Raw genomic sequence first — 19,834 nt, forward strand, 5'->3', positions numbered from 1 at the left:
TCTGATATGCAGCTGACCTCAGCCTGCTAAGTGCTGAGTCTGCATAAACATGTTTTCAGTCACAACCACAATGTATCTGTGCCATTGTCCTGCATAAAAGTATATACCTAGCTAAGCAGAGATTTTTAATGCACCTCAACCTGTCTTTTTGCTAACAAGCAGGGCGTCGCTTATCAGCTTCACATACCAGAAAGGCGAAGTTGCCTTGAAGAGACTAGAAGCTCCAAACTGACCGCTTCATGTAACAGACTACCAAAAATGCAACATTTTGCATGAGTGAATTTATAAACTATCTGATGCCATGGCACAGATTGTAGACAGAGCGTATTTTTTGTAAACCAATTAGAAGTGAACATGAGGAGTCCACAAGCTGTACACACATTCTGTTATCCAATCATGTCGCTGAAAGGGATCATTCACGAGCTAAACATGTAAACAGAATGTTATAAAAGTTTCTTGAATTTTGTATTCAGGGTCCAGAATTTGGAGAATTCCACTGGATCATTTATTCTTAATGCAGTCTGCAATAAATGTGAACTCTTTCCATGACGCTGCTGTCTTTGGCCAAAGGGAACCGGCATATTTCCAGACCACCTTTATAGGGTAACAATGCTATTAGCATCCTCAAACAAAGACTCAGACTTCTTGATGCCCTTTTCAAACAGTTCCTTCCTGTAACACCAGTTACTTGTTCAATATTTCTAGCAAGAATTCTATTCTCAAAATTATGCAGCAGCACTCCAAAAAATGAAGGCGTAAATGTTATTTATTCATGACTGAGGAAGAGTGCTATATACCTTGAAAACTTGCAAATTTTGAAACAGAAGGAACAGCCTGATCCAAGAGATCATCTGTACCTTTCATCCAATCCAGAACTGAGAAACAGGTAGAGTAACAACTGCAGCTTTATTATGCTGATATTTAGAATGGTGGTAGATTCTCTCTTAATGCAGACTCCCCTACGTTCAAGTGAAACAGAAGATCACTTCAAAGATCTCGCTAGGAGTGCCAGCTTGGCCCCGTGACCGTGGGTGCCTGGGGCCATGGGTGCCATGCAGCATGCATGGCCCTGGCACCAAAATTTGTGGGTGCCCAGCCCCTTCATGGGGAATTTTGTGGATGATCGGGCACCCAGGGGCCCAGGGAGTTGGCACCTATGGATCCTGGTGCAAGCTGGTTGCATGGTGAAGTGTTGCTCAGCTACCCCATCAGCACAAGACCTGCTTCGTGTTCATATATCTCCCCTAACAGTTCTAAAGTTCAAGAAAGGGTGGGAGAGGAAGAGCCACAAAACCCCCACAAAGATTCTTTTAAAGGAAGCAGTTGAGGTATGTGAAGAAAATTAGGCTACATTTAACCAAGGGAGACCTACTCGGAGACAAGAGCCTCAGATCCCAGCGTTAAGCAACTGTTTCCTCCTTACCGGCCTAGGCCGTGTCTCCCTCAGGAAAGATTTCAAGTCTCCTCCAGCCATGAGTTCCAGCAGAATAAAGCGTGGCAGAGCCTGCAAGCTCACCCCAATGCAGCGCACAATATTCTGATGGTTGAACTTGCTGAAAAGGAGATGAAGAAACAGCTTTTAAATCAAACAGGAAATACTTGCTGGGCAGATTTGAGATCCTGATAGCTTCAGTTATTGGTCTAGTCCAGGCATCCCCAAACTCGGCCCTCCAGATATTTTGGGACTACAACTTCCATCATCCCTAGCTAACAGGACCTGTGGTAAAGGGTGATGGGAATTGTAGTCCCAAAACATCTGGAGGGCCGAGTTTGGGGATGCATTTGCTTTGGAAAATGTTATTCCTTTCGAAGTGGTGTCATTCTTGTAAAACAAGGTAAAAACATGATTGTGTAGACAAGCCTACCCAGATACTTAGAAAGCTGATGCGAATTTTAACCTTTTTTAATATTGTAACTTTCTTTTAATATTGTAACTTTCTGAAATTACTTGCTGTAATTTTTTCTTGATTTTCTTCTTTTATCTTTTTGTAAACCACTTTGTTTGTTTGTTTACAGTCAAGCATGTATAAATTTTATGAACTAAATAAACATACCGGCCAAAGAGACAATGTGGGAGAATCTTGTTCCTGCTATAAATTCACTGGTTAGGCAACCCAGTCAGATGGGTAGGGTACAAACAAAACAACAACAACAACAATTCCTAGGCAATGCCCTCTGTCTCTCAGCTTCAGTCCCACCTCAGGTAGTTTGGGGGTAATAATGCTGACCTACCTTAAAAAGTTGTTGTAAGAAATACAACAAGAAAATGTCTTTTAACCACTTTTAACACTCTTAAAGCATTATATAAATGTTATGTATTATTGAGATGATTTTCACCTGCATAAAAGCAGTCCAACAATCCCCCCCTGCTTTTAATTCTGCTGAGGTTGAAAGGCCATTGATCAACTTGAATTAACACACCTGATTATTAGAGCTTCCATGAGGAAATCCAGCTCGTCTTGCTCTGAACAAACCTCTGGCAAAGTCTAGACAAGAAAGAAGGAAGGAAGAGGAGAAACAAACTGTCTTTCTCATGGACCTGCACGGACCTATTATAGACTCCATTCCTCTCACAAGGAAATTTTACAGTTGCTGCCTTTCTTATCGACAGAGGAACTCTGTATTTAAGAGCTGTAAAACAAGCAGAAACCTGTTTTCCTATCACTCTGTCTCCAAGCAAGAAAAAAACTCCAGTTGTCTGTTGATGGAACCACCCACAATAACGACAGTAAACCTAGAAAGCATCAGAATGCAGAAGGGGAAGGGGCTGGAAGGCAACAGGAAATCATGCTATTGCTTAGAGCAGGCATGGCCAAACTTGGCCCTCCAGCTGTGTTGGGACTACAGTTCCCATCATCCCTGACCACTGGTCCTGTTAGCTAGGGATGATGGAAGTTGTAGTCCCAAAACATCTGGAGGGCCAAGTTTGGCCATGCCTGGCTTAGAGGATCCTTTCTAGCACCCATAAATTCTTCAACTAATTGGAGTTTTTAGAGATGTGCCTGGGAATTAAGAGTCTGCCATTGTGCTGAACTAAAAGTGATATTGATTTCTGAAGAGACATTCTAGATTCTTCAGCTTCCCCAACCTGCCATAATCAGGAGAAACCAAGATAGTGAACTCAGACATGCTGCTTTCATTTGATGAAATATGGCACCTAACCACCACCACGAACACTTGTCACTGGTTTTTCCACTTACTTTTACAGCCACTTGCAAGGGACTGGGGTCGCTGGGGATCCCAACCACCTGACCTTCGTACACCTCCCCAAAGGCTCCATGGCCTAAACCCCTAGACAAATCAGAAAAGGGAAGGAGGATTAAAATACCACACATATCTCAATATGTCAATTTCATACAAAACGGAGAAAGGTTAGGCCTACGTAAATCCATTGAATGCACACTGTGAAATGTTCATTTAGTGAAAATTCATTTAGGGAAAGAGAAAAAAGTTCTGCACCCTGGATGTTTTGTGTTGCTCATGCCTGCTTCCCACTTTATGGCATGTTACAAACTGGTTACATGGAGTACTGTTAATGTAATGTTACCATTGGCACTAGTAGACACTCCGCAGAGGAACTTGCCAATAGCAACACCCTCAACTCCCTTGTTAAGTGGCACGGATGCTGATGAAATATTCAGAATTTGTATTTATGCATAAATTTCTTATGTTCCAACACCCTGAAGTCCACCCCAGAACTAAATCACATTGTATATGTTTTCACTGTGAATTAATCATTTTTGGCTCCTAGAAAAAGGAAAGGTTTTTAAAGAATAAAAAGAAGCACCGCATAATGACACATTATACATTATGTTGACTTGCTGCTTCCAAACAACATCTCTGACCATTAGCTACTATGGCAATAAATCACCTGTACTTGGCCAACCCCTTAGTTATGCAAAGGCCTCATTAGTGCAATTCACCCATAATACATTGCTGCTTAAAAACAAACAAACAAACCCCAAACCCCAACCATCTCTAACTATGGTATCTACTATGGCAGCTGATCACTTATACTTGAGTTATGGGAAGGTCCATTCTCCCAACAAAAGGGGAATATGCTGGGCTGCCTTGACTAAGATTAAAATAGCCATGGCTTGATCAGGATTCTTTCTGTAATGAAACTGTTGTGGGCTGGATTCCTGCATTGCAGGGGGTTGGACTGGATGACCCCTGGGGTCCCATTCAACTGACTCTAAATGTAAGCAAGATGAACTGTTCCCCCCATCCCCACTGCTATAATACATTGTGCAGGGAGCAGGGAAGCAATATGGACAAACTCCTACTTTCATATGCAGTACAGGACAAAGTGAGGGAAATTTGTAACAGCCCTGCTGGATCAGCCAAAGGCCTATGCTAATCTAAGGTCCTGATCTCAAAGTGACCAGCCAGGTACCTATGGGAAGCCAGTAAGCAGGACTTGAGTGATCGTCTCAATTGTGACTTCCAACAATTGACAATCAGAGGCATTCTTCCTTTGACAGTAGAGGTAGCTTCCGACAACTACTCTTCCCAGTCTTCCTCCTCTTTTCCCTCTGACCACTTACTGTGGCCCCACCACCACTCCCTGGACTCTGAGTCTTCTTCCCTTGGTGATTCCCCAGCTGGTTCCTCCCACCATTCCTCTCCATCCAACCAGTCCATGACACTGGTTGACTGCTTCTACTGCCCACGAGAATGAGATGAAAAGGGGATGCAGAGTTGGGTGCCACCTCACTCCACATCTTCAGATGATCTCATTCAACAGCTTAGAGCAGATGTTGACAAGCATGGCGGACAAGATGGAATTATTCTAGGGGGCCCAATACCACAAACATTGCAGCCCTTTCTGGAACTGGCCATCCAGCTAAAAATTAAACCACTGCAGCATGGTGCTCCCAGTTCCCAACCACATAGTCCAATCAGAAGGGTTATATGGTTGATGGACTCATAAGGATAACATGGATGATGGTATCAAAGGATGCTGAATGGTCCAAAAGAATCAACAATATCACACCACTCCATCTTTATTCTGGCATAAGTCATCTACTGGGGATATTAAGGTGGTTTGCAACTGCTGACTACAGACCGCGGCCTTAGCATGTCGGAAGCACACAATGGGAGTAACAAATTCTGCATGGCACCCCAGACTCACAGCAGAGTAATTGTGTGCCAAAGCTAAGCATGATTACTGTAGATGTTGAACAATTTTTATAAAGTGGGTTTCGGGATTAATTATTTAAAAGAATACAGAAAACGGGCAAATAAATAAATCATGCACCCTGTTAAGATAGATTTTCTCCTGTGTGCTCATTACACAAGTTTTGTGTCACTGCTCATTCCAGCCTTTGATTAATAAAAATATAAAAACGTTGTACGTGCAGCAAAGAAGCAGGCAAATCTCAGGAGGGCTTTGGGGGTCCAGAGGAAGAACACGGCCACCGGGGCTCATTGAGTTGAAGGCTCAGCGTGTTTGTATGTGGAGGTAGGTAGAGGAAGAAGAGGGGGAAAGGAGCTATCACCCAATGTCTCACATGCACAGAGAGTTGCAACTGATTGGGTATATTTGTGCAGAAAGGAAAATATTGAAAGCAGGCTTGAAACACCACAGGAAACAGCAAGAAAAATAAGCAATAAACACGAAGCACAGAACAATGCAGACAGTCTTCTCCTAGGGAAAAGACTGCATCAATAAAACAAATTTCATCTCAAAGAACATCACCAATTACTATTCTAGAAATCAACATAAAAAAGTAACTAAGAGATGGATTTTATTTTATTTTTTTGCACCTTAAGGGGCCATTAGGAGGAGATGACAGATTTCTGACAAGTGTGATGGACTGACTGTCTCAGAAGGAGGGGCCTTGCAAAACCTGTCTAGCTGAGTTTTAAAAGCCAATACTGTACACAATAGTGGAGTCATCAAATTGCCAACAGACTTGCTTAGGACTTTTCCAGGAAGCTAATTTAAAACCATAGGTAGGTTTTGCACAGGATTTTCTTTCAATAGCAATACTTGGGTCCTGGAATATTATGTTTTCCCAGGACCCAAACCATGATGAGTAAGGAAAGACAACCCCCTGCTAATTGCTCTTGCAACAGCTGGTTGCAAACCCATAATACACAGAACAACTGTCCAGGTTGGTGGTCTGATGGAAAGCAATGACAGGGAGTCTCATGCAGAGAAGTCAGGGAGAGAATAGCAACTTTATAGAATCAGCTGGAACCATATGAGCCTCTTGCTTTGCCTAATCCTTGTAGGACTGATAGCAGCAATGCCTCCTGCAAGTCATCACCTGTGGTGGTGTCTCTGTAGAGACAAAAGTTCTCTTCTCCATGAAGCTTCTATGGCAGCACAGGCAATAAGAGTCAAGCAGACATGGTGTGGGAGATAGGTGGTTGCATCCCCCCTGAGTTTTTCTTTTTACCTCTGTTTTCTCATGGTCTAAAATGCACAATTCCAGCTGGGACTAGCCTGGTAAGAGCTTGGCACTTGGATCCTGCTACATTATTAGACCTTTGGTGTCTGAGTAGCAGCAGCAGCAGTACATCTAAGCCAACAATCGTTGCTATAAATTTTATTTTTTGGCTCTTTGATGGATATTGACTGGTTCTAGTAAATGTTAGATGGCCTGTATTCTGTTCAGTTGGTAGCTTTATTTCAAGAGTGCCACAGCATGTGCTGTGACGAAGGCTGCCTCACCCTGAAGTTCTCACCCTGGGCCAGCAGGGGGATACTGTAGATAGTTTTCACTCAGGTCCACATATGCAAATAAGGGATTGAAAGTGACGTTCAGTGATTGGATAGTTACAGAAAATGGTTACTGTTGCGTTCTAGTGGAGCTCTATATAAGCAGGCTGGCTGAACCCTTCAGTTCAGTTCTGTTCTGGCCTGTGAATAAACAAGAGCTGTTTGAAGAATCGCTGTGTCGTCTGATATGTTCACCCATAACTTAACAAACAGTCTGGAGCTAAAACTCAAAACAGTGTGAACCTATTTCCTACAACAAACCATTAACTGAAAGCCAACCATGCAAACAGAGCTGGAGAGTGGGAAGAGATGTTGCAGGCCGTGCACGGATGTAGCTACACCCAGCCTGTGGAGAGGAGGGATAGGATTCTGTGTGTGTTTATATACAGAGAAAGAACAGTAGAGTGAAATCACAGAAGAAGAACATTGCTAAGCAAAGATGAAGGAGCACAAGGAGCCAAAGGAGAATGTGATTGCTTTGTTGAGACAGGAGCAAAAAAAACGGAAGTGATGCCAGCCAATTTCCTATAAAACTACTCCTGCCTTCATTCACTAGAGGTGCAAGTAAGCCCAACCCAGTGAATGCTACAGTGGCAAGTGAAATTTAGGCACCCCCATCCTCCTCGAGGTTGGAACACCACTTGAGCATTTTAATTAGTTAGACCCAATTAATTCACAGTTCAAACATATGTGTTGGACACATAAAGCTTCATTAAGGATTGTTATTTATAACTCAGAAGTGCAAGAGAGATAGTGTACCCATAGACTGTAATGACTCTTATGTAAAGCATAAAGTTCAGAAATCTTTCTTCCCCACCCTCCCAGGCCTCCCCCGCCACTTAAATCCTTCAGGATGTGTGTATTAAAATGTTAACAACTTTTAATTCTAACTGCTTCATTGGTATGAATCAGCTGTTGTATTAAGTGTGAAATCTGACCATATTTGAGATCTTTTAGACCCTAACATATTTGATGGGCTTAATTTTTCTGCCTCTCAGTGAGGAATAGCCTTTTAGTGAAATCTTCAATTTGCATGTGTAATTTTTTTTAATGTATACAGGGGTGTGAGCATATGAAGCAATAACTGAATGTGAGGGGGCACACAAAGTTAGGGGAGGAAATATACACCCTCCTTTCTATACCCTTACAGGGTCAGCTACAACTCTAAATACACAGAGAAGGGTTGAAATTAACTTTCTCCTACTGGAATTTACCTTAACTTGCTAATGCTTTCCCCCCAAATCCCGATCCATGTTCAACTGGCACTGCTATATCTGGGTTTTCTAGTGCCTGGCAGAGCAGATGCCTTTGCTGATGTCACTTTTATTGCCAGAGACCCAGTCACAAGCACTGGCAGAACCTCCAAAAGGTCACTGCGCCAGATGTCAGTGCTGTCTAAGAGAGCCTGGGCAAATTATAGCCAGTGCCTGAGGAATTACTGAGCTTTATATATGATAGCTCTTTGGATCATCCATAGGAAGCAGGTGCCGAACTTTTCTCCCTACCTGTCAGGCTGAACAACCTGAGGGGAGGGCAGAGATCCAGCTTCCATCCATTCTCCACTATCTTTACACCCAGAAGACCATTGCCACAGCAGCAGTGGTCTTGCATGCTTGTGAATAAAGATGAGTGTGTGGTACTGCCAAACAAAAGGAGAAGGCGCATGTGTGGATTCGCTCGTGCACATTTGCCACAGAGCACATCCGAGCATAAAAAAGTCAGAGAGGCTGGTTTACCTTATCAAAGAGATATTTTTCCGGGGCACCTCTTTGAGGTCACTAATGGATGTGGTCTTTCCTGCAAAGCAATAATTGGGGTTGTAGTCAGTCATAATGGTGGAGGTTCGCAGCTTGCTCAGTTTATACTCGGGGCTCTGTAACTCCATCTGCATAGCTTGAAGTTCCTGGTGTTTCCGACGGTACACTAGAAACAGAGCACAGTAAGTTAGGGGTTTGGGCTTTCATCTGAGTGCACCTTGAAAAGCAATTTGCACTAAGAGCTCTGGTTGCTTCTACGCCGCTCAGTCTGAAGCTGGGGTTTCTTTTCAGCTTTGAAATTAAGATAGGAGGTGATGTAATACTTGTAGTTCATATGAGGCAGACAATCAAGTGCTGACGGATGATTAGGGCCCATGGAGGTCTGTGCTGTGCTGCTTAGGCAGACCACCACAGAGTGACTGCCAAAGCGAGGTGTATGGGAGGGGTGCTGTGCACACACCAACAGTCGGTGACTGGCCAAGTGTCAGTCAGGCTGGAATCCACTCTCACGAGGCCAATTTGGTGTTGTGCTGGCCTGGAAAAACACATGCCAGATGTCCCATGTCCCATGTCAGATCATGGGGCACAGCAGGCACCATCCCACAAAGGTGTCCAACCTCAGAGATAAGTGTCACTGTTGAATGATATCACAGCTTGCCACAACTAGAGGCATCCATTCATGTGGTGTCCGCCCTGTGGAAGATTGGAACTGCCTCACTCCTTGGTGCACCATCATGGATGTTATTTGCAACCACATTTATTTTGGAATGCATGTGATTCTTCTTCCTCATATCTCTCTCTATCTATCTACACACACACACACACACACACACACACACACACAGCCCAGTGTCAGCACCCAACTTTCTCAGAGAGCTGCCAGGGCCACAGCAGGGCCCACACTAGTGCCAACCTTGGGTGCTGGGTCTGAGAGCCTCCCACAACGTAAAACTTCCTCCAGTACCCCAGAGTGCATGATGGCCCATTTAGTTGTGAAAGATTTTAAACTGCAACCAGGAGCCCATGGATGTAGGTAGTGGCACCTGCCCTGTGGAACACCCTCCCATCAGATGTCAAGCAACTATTTTACTTTTAAAAGACATCTGAAGGCAGCCCTGTTTAGGAAAGCTTTTAATGTTTAATGCTGTATTATATTTTTAATATTCGGTTGGGAGCTGCCCAAAGTGGCTGGGGAAACCCAGCCCAATAGGTGGGGTATAAATAATAAATTATTATTATTATAGGTACCAAAAAAAGAAAAGAAAAGAAAAGAAAAGAAGAAGTAACCATCACAAATACTCTTACAATGCATTTCTTTTTATACCCCACAGGGCCAAAGCAGATGTGGCATTTGTCAGGTACTTTGGGCTTCATGTAAAGCTGTTGTTTGCTATACAAATGAGTGGTATATCCCCTCCCCTGAGCTGGATCAGGACCAGGACATGGGAGGAGGAGGGGCCTTTAACCCTTTCCCGCTGCAATGGACCTGATTCGATTCAGCCCTCCCTTGAAGTTTGCAAGTGAAGGAAAGGCCTCATTAGTGTCAATAAGGGATTTCCTCCCATTGAAAATACCAGGTGCAAGGCTACAGACTCAGGCCCCTATCAGACTCAGGGTGTGGGGTAGGGCTTTTGCCAGCCATTTGCAAAAGTAAACAACAACAACAACAACAACAACAACAACAACAACAACAACAACAACAACAACAACAGTGCAGGACCAAACTGTGTGAAAGTTGTGTCTAGCCCTTAATTTGCCTTCCACATAAATGCCTTAGTTCTCCCCAGTGTAGAAAACTGAAACGGGGCTCTTGCAGAAAGTGTGTGGACTCTAGTGCCCATCAATATTAGTGACGCATGTGATCTGATTCACATGGAGCACAGAATAAATAAATATTTGGGAGAAGAATTTTGGAAGGGTTTTAGACCTAGTTTTCTTTACTAATTTTCTGGTCCTTTCCTGCCCTTGAGAGTGTTTTAAAGGGGGCAACTAACATTTTGTGGATTCCAAACTCATCCATCAAGTCCTTGTTTTAACCTTTCAAGTTCCTGTGGGAGCATTACATGCCTAGGGGGGAAAGTACAAGACTAGAATTAATTAGACATGCAAAAAGTTACTTTGAAAAAGTAATTGGAGCTGGGCATGAGAGTTCCCACAGCATGTTCTTGACTCTGGGCAGATTAACACAGTACTGCAGTACTTGTACTGTAGTTTCAGCTCTATATCTATTCCAACAGATAAGTTATTTTGCTGTGTGCAAGGGGTGGAGGGAAAGTTGATGGAGTGAACCTGTTGTGGTAATAGGAGCAGGGATTTGAGAGCCTATTATCACGCCTCCACATTTCTCCTATCGCAAGACTCTTGCTTTTAAGAACTATGCAAAAGACTCCTTCAGGATTCCGAGGCAGAAGTGCAAGATGTGTGTGTCCAAGAGGGGAAATGAGTCCTGCAACAGAAACATGCAGCTTCTTTGTAATTTTTAACAAAGTAATGAAATTTAATGTGTGCTTGATTAGTTGGTTTGTTAAGATGAGGAATGGCCATTTGGTTGCTTGTGTGCCTGATCTAGTCCTTGTTGTTGTTTAGTCATGTCCAACTCTTCGTGACCCCATGGACCAGAGCATGCCAGGCACTCCTGTCTTCCACTGCCTCCCGCAGTTTGGTCAAACTCATGCTGGTAGCTTCAAGAACACTGTCCAACCATCTCGTCCTCTGTCGTCCCCTTCTCCTTGTGCCCTCAATCTTTCCCAACATCAGGGTCTTTTCCAGGGAGTCTTCTCCTGAGATGGCTAAAGTATTGGAGCCTCAGCTTCAGGATCTGTCCTTCCAGTGAGCACTCAGGGCTGACTTCCTTAAGAATGGAGAGGTTTGATTTTCTTGCAGTCCATGGGACTCTCAAGAGTCTCCTCCAGCACCATAATTCAAAAGCATCATTTCTTCGGCGATCAGCCTTCTTTATGGTCCAGCTCTCACTTCCATACATCACTACTGGGAAAACCATAGCTTTAACTATATGGACCTTTGTTGGCAAGGCGATGTCTCTGCTTTTTAAGATGCTGTCTAGGTCCTAGGTCCTAGTCCCTATCTAGTCTCTAGAAGCAAGACCAAATTTCATTACTGTGATGAACTCAACTAGATGGCCTTAGGCCAGATTCTCTCACCCTCAGCTCCCCATCTCTAATAATAATAATAACTTTATTGTACACAGCCCATCTGATTGGGTTGCCCCAGCCACTCTGGGTGGCTTCCAACAGAATATAAAAAACATATGATGCATCAGACTTTAAAAGCTTCCTGATACAGGGGTGCCTTCAGATGTCTATGGAAGGTTGCATACTTGTTTATCTCTTTGACATCTGGCAGGATGGTGTTCCACAGGGCAGGTGCCACTACCAAGAAGGCCCTCTGCCTGGTTGCATGTAACTTCACTTCTTGCAATGAGGGAACTGCCAGAAGGCCCTTGGAGCTGGACCTCAGGCTGAAGCCCTGTATACAATACAGTGTACTATAGCACTGGCCTTCTTTGCAGGATTATTTTTTAAAGATTACAAACAGCACAATGTGTTTGAAGGATGTATTTGTTGTTGTTTTTGCACTTTTAACTGTGAGGAAAACTGGCATCACCCGCCAACTAGCATCACCCAGGGATGTGATTTGAATATACACACCAATATCTTTGAAGTAATGATAATGATAGTGATTATGATCGCACCATCAATGTTCATGGCACTTCACAGAATGCAGAAGGAATGGTCCATAACCAAGAATGTTTAGTCGTCTATAATTTGACCCAGAGAGACAAAAGAGAGCCTTTGAGGGAAGCAGAGGCAGGGATAAACTGGATGGGATGGGAGAATTATAGCAATTTGCCAAAGCCTGCTCAAGTGATTTTCTAGCTGAAGCGGGATTTTAACACAGGTCATATACAAACAGCCTACTTAACTAATCTATAAGGAGACAGCCAGAACACAACATGTGTGCTATTAATAACTTTTAAAAAACCCGAGGAGTGCAATAAATCACTCCATCAGTCAATAAGCCAAACAATCGATACATTTCTCACTCCTTTAATTTAGTCCATTCCCTTAATTCAGCCCACTATGTGCTGCGTTGGTTGTATGTGAAACTAGGATATTCTGCAGCCCAGATAAAGCTCACTTCTATAACTGGGCTCCTCTGCTGCATCAACAGCCATTTAAAATGGTCACAACGGAAATCATTCTTGCTATGCCATTCAGGTGATTAAGGCCGGAGGATGCACCACATTCAGTAAGTATTGCTGATTTCAGCATGTTTTGGGTCAAGAAGGAACTCACCTATCATGATCCCAGAAAAGGCTAGAATCAGAGCAGCAACGAGGGCAGATGTCACTACAGACAAGACCAAGGAGAGGGAAGGATTCTTCGTAGGCAGTACAGGCTCAGCTGGAACAGATGTGCAAAGACAGAAGGCATTAAGTTGTTCTCAGCAGCCTGCGGTAGTTGCAAAATACCTTAAAAGAGATATAGACTATTAAGGTCTCTTCATACATTCATTACATTTTTGGAGTGTAACAAGGAGGTTTTTGGTTTTTTAAAAAGAAGCCTACACCTAAAAATGCAATGTGCGAATGCAACAAACAGGTGTTTGAAAACACACAATTCATACAAGAATGGGATTGGCTGCAGCGCCTACTGAGTGCACATTCAGTTGCAAATCCAGCTTTGTTATTGTATCATGCATGAAATTGCTTGGTTCATACGTCGTGTTAAGCCAAACCATGGCTCAGTGCAGATACACGAGCATGCATACTGCTGGGGAGAAGATCGCTGCTGCTTCACTCCTGCCTGGTCGTTCTGCTGTTGAGCCACATTGAGCTAGACTATGGTTTGGCTTGGTGTGCCATCCAAATCGAAGCTCAGGGTTGGCCCGCTCATGAAACGAAGTGGTCAACTCAGCTGGCGGATCTGGGCCCCAGGAGTGTGCTGCTCATCACTGCTGCCTTCCTACACGAGGGTGCCCCCACCTCCTCCTCTTCTGCCATGGGTGCTCCCCACTGCTGCTGCAAATACACTCTGCTGCAGACACGCCCCCTATGGTGGTGGTGGGCAGTGCCGGATTTAGGTATAAGCTAAACAAGCTATAGCTTAGGGCCCCACTCTCTTGGGGCCCCCAAAAAATTTAAAGGAAAAAAACCTAGATGTACATTCCCAAAATATAAGATAAAAGACAAATAAAATAAAACCTACATATAGCAACAGTGGCAAATGGCTTTAGATATATATTAGGTCCGTAAATTACCATATAGCATATATTCAACACAAAAACGAGCGACAATATGTTGTTGACAAAGGACAGCTGGACATATAAAGGGCCCCATTAGTTTCAGTAGCTTAGGGCCTCATCAAACCTAAATCCGGCCCTGGTGGGGGGTATGTACCCACAGCAGAGGCAGTAGAGGCAGCAGTGGCAGTGGTGATGGGACATTTTGCCTCAAGTCTGCTGTTATTGTGGCTATTGTGTTATTTGGTATTTAAATTGTTTTACATTTCTTTATTGCAAACCGCCCTGGGAACTTTATGTGATGGGATGGTACACAAATATCATTCAATCAATCAATCAATCAATCAATCAATCAATCAATCAATCGGGGGGATTTTTAAAAAAAATAATAATAAAAAATAGTGAACAATCCTCCACTTCCACTGCTGTATTATCTAATTTAACTCAGAGCTGAAACTGGCAGCTGCTTTGCATTTTGGGCCTGCCAATTTAACATTTTCTCCCTCTCAGCTTTTATGGCTTTTCTTTCATATCCATTGAGTGCCAATGTTAATTTCCTGATAGAAAACCATCTGTTTCAATGGCTTGATCTTAATTGAGGAAAGTGGAACAACGGGCCATTGGAGGGTCACAGATCCAGGAGAGCTGATTGCAGCAGAGGTTCACCCTGCTTTCTGCACAATGTAAAGATAGCAGATGGAATGAATGGGAGGGGCGGAGACAAAATACAGAGCCATGTGGCGGGAAGGCAAAGTTCGCTGTGGTATCTTAGGAGCTTATTGGCTTATTATGCAGCGTTGGGAATACAAGCAGGGTTATTTTTTATCCAGAACTCACTGGAACTCAGTTCCTTCACATCTCAGGTGGGCACCATGGCCATTACAAGAAAACAAGGGAGGCATTCATGGTGAGTTTTGGCTCCTCTTTTTCTAGAAAACTAGCCCTGAGCACAAGAGTTCAGAAGCAATGGCTGATTTCACTGGACAGCACTGATGAAATGAAGTGAAATTTTAGCAAGTGGCATATCGGCTGTGAGGGGACATAATATTCTGACAGGTAGATAATTTTAAAGGAACCCACTGCAGGAAGCAGAATAGGTACACTCATACTGAGATATTTTCAAATAATGTCAAATAATCGCACCACAGTAGAGGCAACGTACTTAGCACAATGGTTAATCTAACCTTCTTGAGGATTTTCTGATGATTTGCAGCCCAGCTGCAGATTGAAGAGTCTTATAGAACAAGTACACATTTGAAAACTCAACCCCCCCACACATTGACCACATGCAACAGGTTCATATTACGAAAGGGATATGGGGCTGTGCTGCTGGCCCTGCCCCCAACGACATGCCCACCCACTCCCCTCTCAGCTCCACTCCTATGCAATGAGAATAGGTCTGAAGGGGGAAATGTCTCATGGAGGCTCCTCCATGGAATCACCAATGGGTGCAGAGCTCCCAGTCACATGGAGGAACCTTCACAGGCACAGCTGCCTCCCTTTTCAAACTTCTGCTCAACACACAAGAGAAGGAATGGTGAGGAAGCCCAGAAGATGGTGCGAAACCAGTGCGGCGGCCAGTAGCACAACCCTGCTTCCCATCTGAGCTAAAGAAGGCCTTTCCTGTCCGGCTTCTTACCTATGCATGAGACACCATCATCAGCCAACACATACCCGAAAACACATATGCAAATAACCTCCTGTGTCTTCATATCAATGTGGCACATATCGTGATCACAGTGGCTACAGTTCACATGCACTTTGATTTCGACTTCGCCATGCCCATCTGTCACTAGGGAACGGATGAAAGAAATATTACTAATCTGTGATCTAAATCACCCAAAACAGGGCACAGGCATACCCATAAAAGATTTGTAAGCAAGACAATGGTAGACTACCAGCTGACCTGAGGTGGAATGAGCTGAGGGGCCTTTGCTATTGTGTATTAGGCAGCCTATTATCAAGATGTTCATACAAATATTATTACCCCGTTGCTTAGAAGAATGCCCAGTACTTCTAGTTTGGAATCGTCCAGTTACTAGAAGGCGGAAAACTAGAGATTATAGCAATAGTCGCAAAATTTTGCCTGACAGTCTTCAAAATACATCAGTCGTGTTTACCCATTGGGTCTATATAGCCTTTTCATCTTTCCTTTAAATTACTTTTCAGTTAAAAAACAATTCTCTGTCCTGGCTGCCTTCCAGACAAGTTCCTCTGAGGTAATTTTTTTTTTGGGGGGGGGCCTGAAAGCAAGTGACTACCCCAATATGATCTCTATTACAGCAGCCTCTTCACTCTGAATTTCTTCCCTCATTGTGATTGCACAGTAAGAGGGGCGTGTCTGTAAAGGGAAGACAGCTTCACATACAAACTTCTGGACTCACTGATTCAAGAAAAGAAACGCTATGTTATGTCAAGAGCAAGATCTGCTGTTGTTTGGCCTGAGGTATGTATAAGTTATTGTCTTCTTTAAAGGCTTTTGCCATGCCCAATTTAGCACCTTAAGAACTTTCAGACTATTCCAGACATGTTGCCCATATTCAATCTAATATAGCCCTTCAAAAATATTCAGATATTTTACAAACACATCATAACAACCACTCTCGCTGGCTGATTAAAATACCTTTTAATGCAGGGGTGTACAATGAACCATAATAATTATTAATAAAAGATACACCATCTTCTCCATCCATCTCAGGGTCATTGTTTTCTGCTGCATTGCCACCTACAGAAAACACAAAAACACCTTAAAATATCATTGTGATGCCAAAGTTTTTGAAGAAGAAAAAAATACACAACACTTATAAAAGAACAACAAAGAGTCTTGTGGCACCTTAAAGACTAACTAATATATAGTAGCATAAGCTTTTGTGGGCCCCAGATTCCACTTCATCAGATGTGGGTAAGTAGATATATATTCCCTGAGTACAGAGAGAAGAAAAATACACACACCACATTTTAGCAAACTTTAGCCCCCAAAGCCAAGCAATACAAGAGACTGTCGCAGATCTATCACAGTTCCACATAGAGGATAGATGAATACAGAATCAAATACATGGCTGTGATCCATTCCTGACTGTCCCACTCTCATTTAATCTCTTTTCTATGCAAGAGAATGGGCACAAACAACACTTGTAAAATGACAGAGAGTCTTGTTGCACTTGACAAGGTTTACATATTTTGTTATTGCATAAGCTTTTGTGGGCTATAGCCCACATCATCAGAGCAGTGTGATTTTTTTCTTTTGGAAAGCACCATATTTAGTCATACGGAAAGGAAATAATAGAATCATCGAATCACAGAATTGTAGAGTTGGAAGGGACCCTGTGGGAAATCTCTCCATATATTTAGGATCCTACCCCATGCATCTGGCAAACTGGGCTCTAGTCCACAAACGCACACGTCGTAAGAAAATGTGTTAGACTTTAAAGTAGCACAAGGCTCTTTGTTTTTGCGGAACAGATTAACACAGCTAAGCCTCTGAAAATTTAAAAAATGGGAACACTCAGAAAAGAGTAGGGGGCCATTTTTATCTCTCAGGACATTCAACAGTAAGATGTAAGAGCTGCCATTTTCCCAAATACTTTTCAAAGATGGATTCCAGCAATAATGTGCTGAGCTGGAATTCATTAGTAAATCTGACTCTGAAGAATTTCAACTGTACAGAACTTGGAGTGGCTAGCACACCATGGAAAGTAGCTGCCATTTTTAGGCATTTTTTTTTACCCAAGTGATTGTGCTATGCCAATTGCTTAACAGTGGGAGTGCATCTCATGAAGTGGGCTCTAACCCCCAAAAGTTTGTGCCACAATATTTGTGTTACTTTAAGGTGCTACAAAACTTTTTGGGACAGAGCCAGATTAAGTTAGTTGAACTTTGGTTCCACTGAAATCACTGGGCAAATTGATCATGTCTAAAGCCCCCGTTGATTTCAATGGGAATGAAGTTCAACTAACTTAGTCAGGATATAAGACATGGTTGTTGTTTTCTGCAGCAGACTAGCACGGCTACCCTTCTGGTATGTGTCACTACAGCAGGTAAAGGAAAAATACTAATTACCAACTCTACAAAATAAAGAAAAAAGGACAATCATCTGGCAAAATATTAAGTGACTACTGGGTCATTTCAAGAATTTCAGTTTAATAAGCGGTTTGAATGATGCAAATGAGTATTTAAGCACAATCCTGGGGAGATCCATTGAACAAAAAGATTACAATTGTGGGGGATGGTAAACTGCTTTCAGGTTGTTGCTTTGTGACAATCAAGCGGTGTATAATTTTAATGAAATAAATAAAAATCTCCACAGTGTTTGAGTGACAGGTTGAAAATGCTGGTGTGTGCAAAAGTCAACCTGCTGTTCAAGGCATAGCAATAATCAGACAGGTTTTCTCTTTTATCATGTTGAGTCTATGGTAGCTCATCTTGGCAGATGCCATACACCAGGCATAGCCAAGGTGATGCTCTCCAGAGATGGTTGGGCTCCAACTCCCATCAGCCCCAGGAAGAATGACCAGTGATCAGGGATGATTGGAGCTAAAGTACAACATCTGGAATGCACCACAGTTGCTATTCCTGTCATGCAGATCCTGGGTTATTACTATGTACAGTACAGATTTCTTTCTTGTTACCCATTCTTAAGTCTGCCTAAACCAAATAACCAATCAATCTACCAGTACCAAGAGTGCTACTTAATTTGAATCTCCTCTTAAGAAAGGCAGGAAATGAAGAGGAAAACACATTTGAAAATTTAAATAATCATACAAGGTTATTTTCAATTCTATTTTTTCAGAAGCAGCATATATAATACACATGCAGTTCAGTAAGATTTTGAAATCATTTGCTTCCTCCAGTGTTCTCACATATATATGTGGGTTCCCCCCAACCATTTTGAAGTGGCAAACAATAGGATGGAGTCACCACAAGATGATTTTTGTTCTTGCATGAGAGATCATCTGAATGCTTCAGTACCTCTCAGCCATGTGTCAAGAGCAAGACATACCACATTCTGGTCTAAACAACATTTCGCGTTTCCCAGGATTTAGCACATCCAACATGTATCTGAGATGTGCCAGCATTCAAATAACCAACCAGCATGCATAAAACAAAATTACCTCATGGTGATTTCTCCACAGCTGACACCACATCCATCACATGTTGTACCCAAATAGGAAACTAGTAGCATAAGGTGCAAGAGACCACCACAGATGAGAAGATTCAGGGTGGCCCAAAAGATTGGAAGACAGGTAGTGAAAATTATTGTCCACCCGGTGATTTGAATTTTAGGCTCTGACAGCTGTCATAATAGGCCTTCAATACTGCTGTTGCAATTGACTTCTCTGGCAACTGGCAACCATCTGCAATGGAGTCAAGGACTGATTGTGAAGACTGAATTACTTGCCTTGTCTAGAGATCAAAGCCAATGCATATTTATGGCACAACAGTCTTCAGGCAAAAGTACCTTGATGCCATAAAGCACAGCAAATGCCTCCTGTTACTATTTCATCATTCATAAACACAAAACATCAAGAGGACACCATCATTATTCAAAATTCACAGCAAGATCTTGAAGGCTGATGGCATGTCCTTTTGAAAGAACTTCCCACCGTGCAGGACTGGTGCTTTTGGTTGCTTTTGCCAAGAGTTATTCAACATGCACTATGCCACCCGCATTAACTGGTACATAGGCTAATAAGTACCAGAGCAGTTTGGCATAGCTGCAGTGTAAATTGCAGAGACTTGATGCCAAGTCAATCAATGCCAAGCCAAACACCATACCCCCCCCTAAATGGATAGGGGCGCCCCTGTCATTGTGCAACTCCCTCTGGCTCTGCATGTGTCCAGGGCAAACGTATGCAGCTGGAAGTGTGCTGTACTCATGCAAGTTCTCTGTGGGATCTAGAACCCTGTATGATCAGGGTTCTAAATCGTGTTGGGAGCCTGCACTAGTGCAGCAGGAAGCCCACTTGCCCTGAACAGGTAGGAAGCCAGAAGGAGTTGTGCAATAGCAGGGCGGAGCCAAAAGCACGGTCCTACAGCCCCTTTGTCCTCGTGTTGACCATCTAGGCAAGTAACACCTGAATAGAGC

At 43.0% G+C, this 19,834-nt stretch overlaps 1 protein-coding gene across 1 annotated transcript in view; it reads right to left on the minus strand.

Annotated features, from left to right (window-relative positions):
• Nucleotides 1-19,834, minus strand: part of ALK (ALK receptor tyrosine kinase) — a 579,386-nt gene that overhangs the window by 18,817 nt on the left and 540,735 nt on the right. Inside the window, exons 17-23 of the mRNA XM_053382982.1 lie at nucleotides 16,373-16,474; nucleotides 15,389-15,541; nucleotides 12,804-12,911; nucleotides 8,467-8,653; nucleotides 3,201-3,291; nucleotides 2,422-2,486; nucleotides 1,424-1,553 (exon numbers count right to left, since the gene is read on the minus strand). Coding sequence (XP_053238957.1) covers nucleotides 1,424-1,553; nucleotides 2,422-2,486; nucleotides 3,201-3,291; nucleotides 8,467-8,653; nucleotides 12,804-12,911; nucleotides 15,389-15,541; nucleotides 16,373-16,474 — 836 coding nt within the window. The remainder of the gene's footprint in view (nucleotides 1-1,423; nucleotides 1,554-2,421; nucleotides 2,487-3,200; nucleotides 3,292-8,466; nucleotides 8,654-12,803; nucleotides 12,912-15,388; nucleotides 15,542-16,372; nucleotides 16,475-19,834) is intronic.

Source organism: Podarcis raffonei, chromosome 3 (genome assembly GCF_027172205.1).
Source record: "Podarcis raffonei isolate rPodRaf1 chromosome 3, rPodRaf1.pri, whole genome shotgun sequence".
NCBI classification, from domain to species: Eukaryota; Metazoa; Chordata; class Lepidosauria; order Squamata; family Lacertidae; genus Podarcis; species Podarcis raffonei.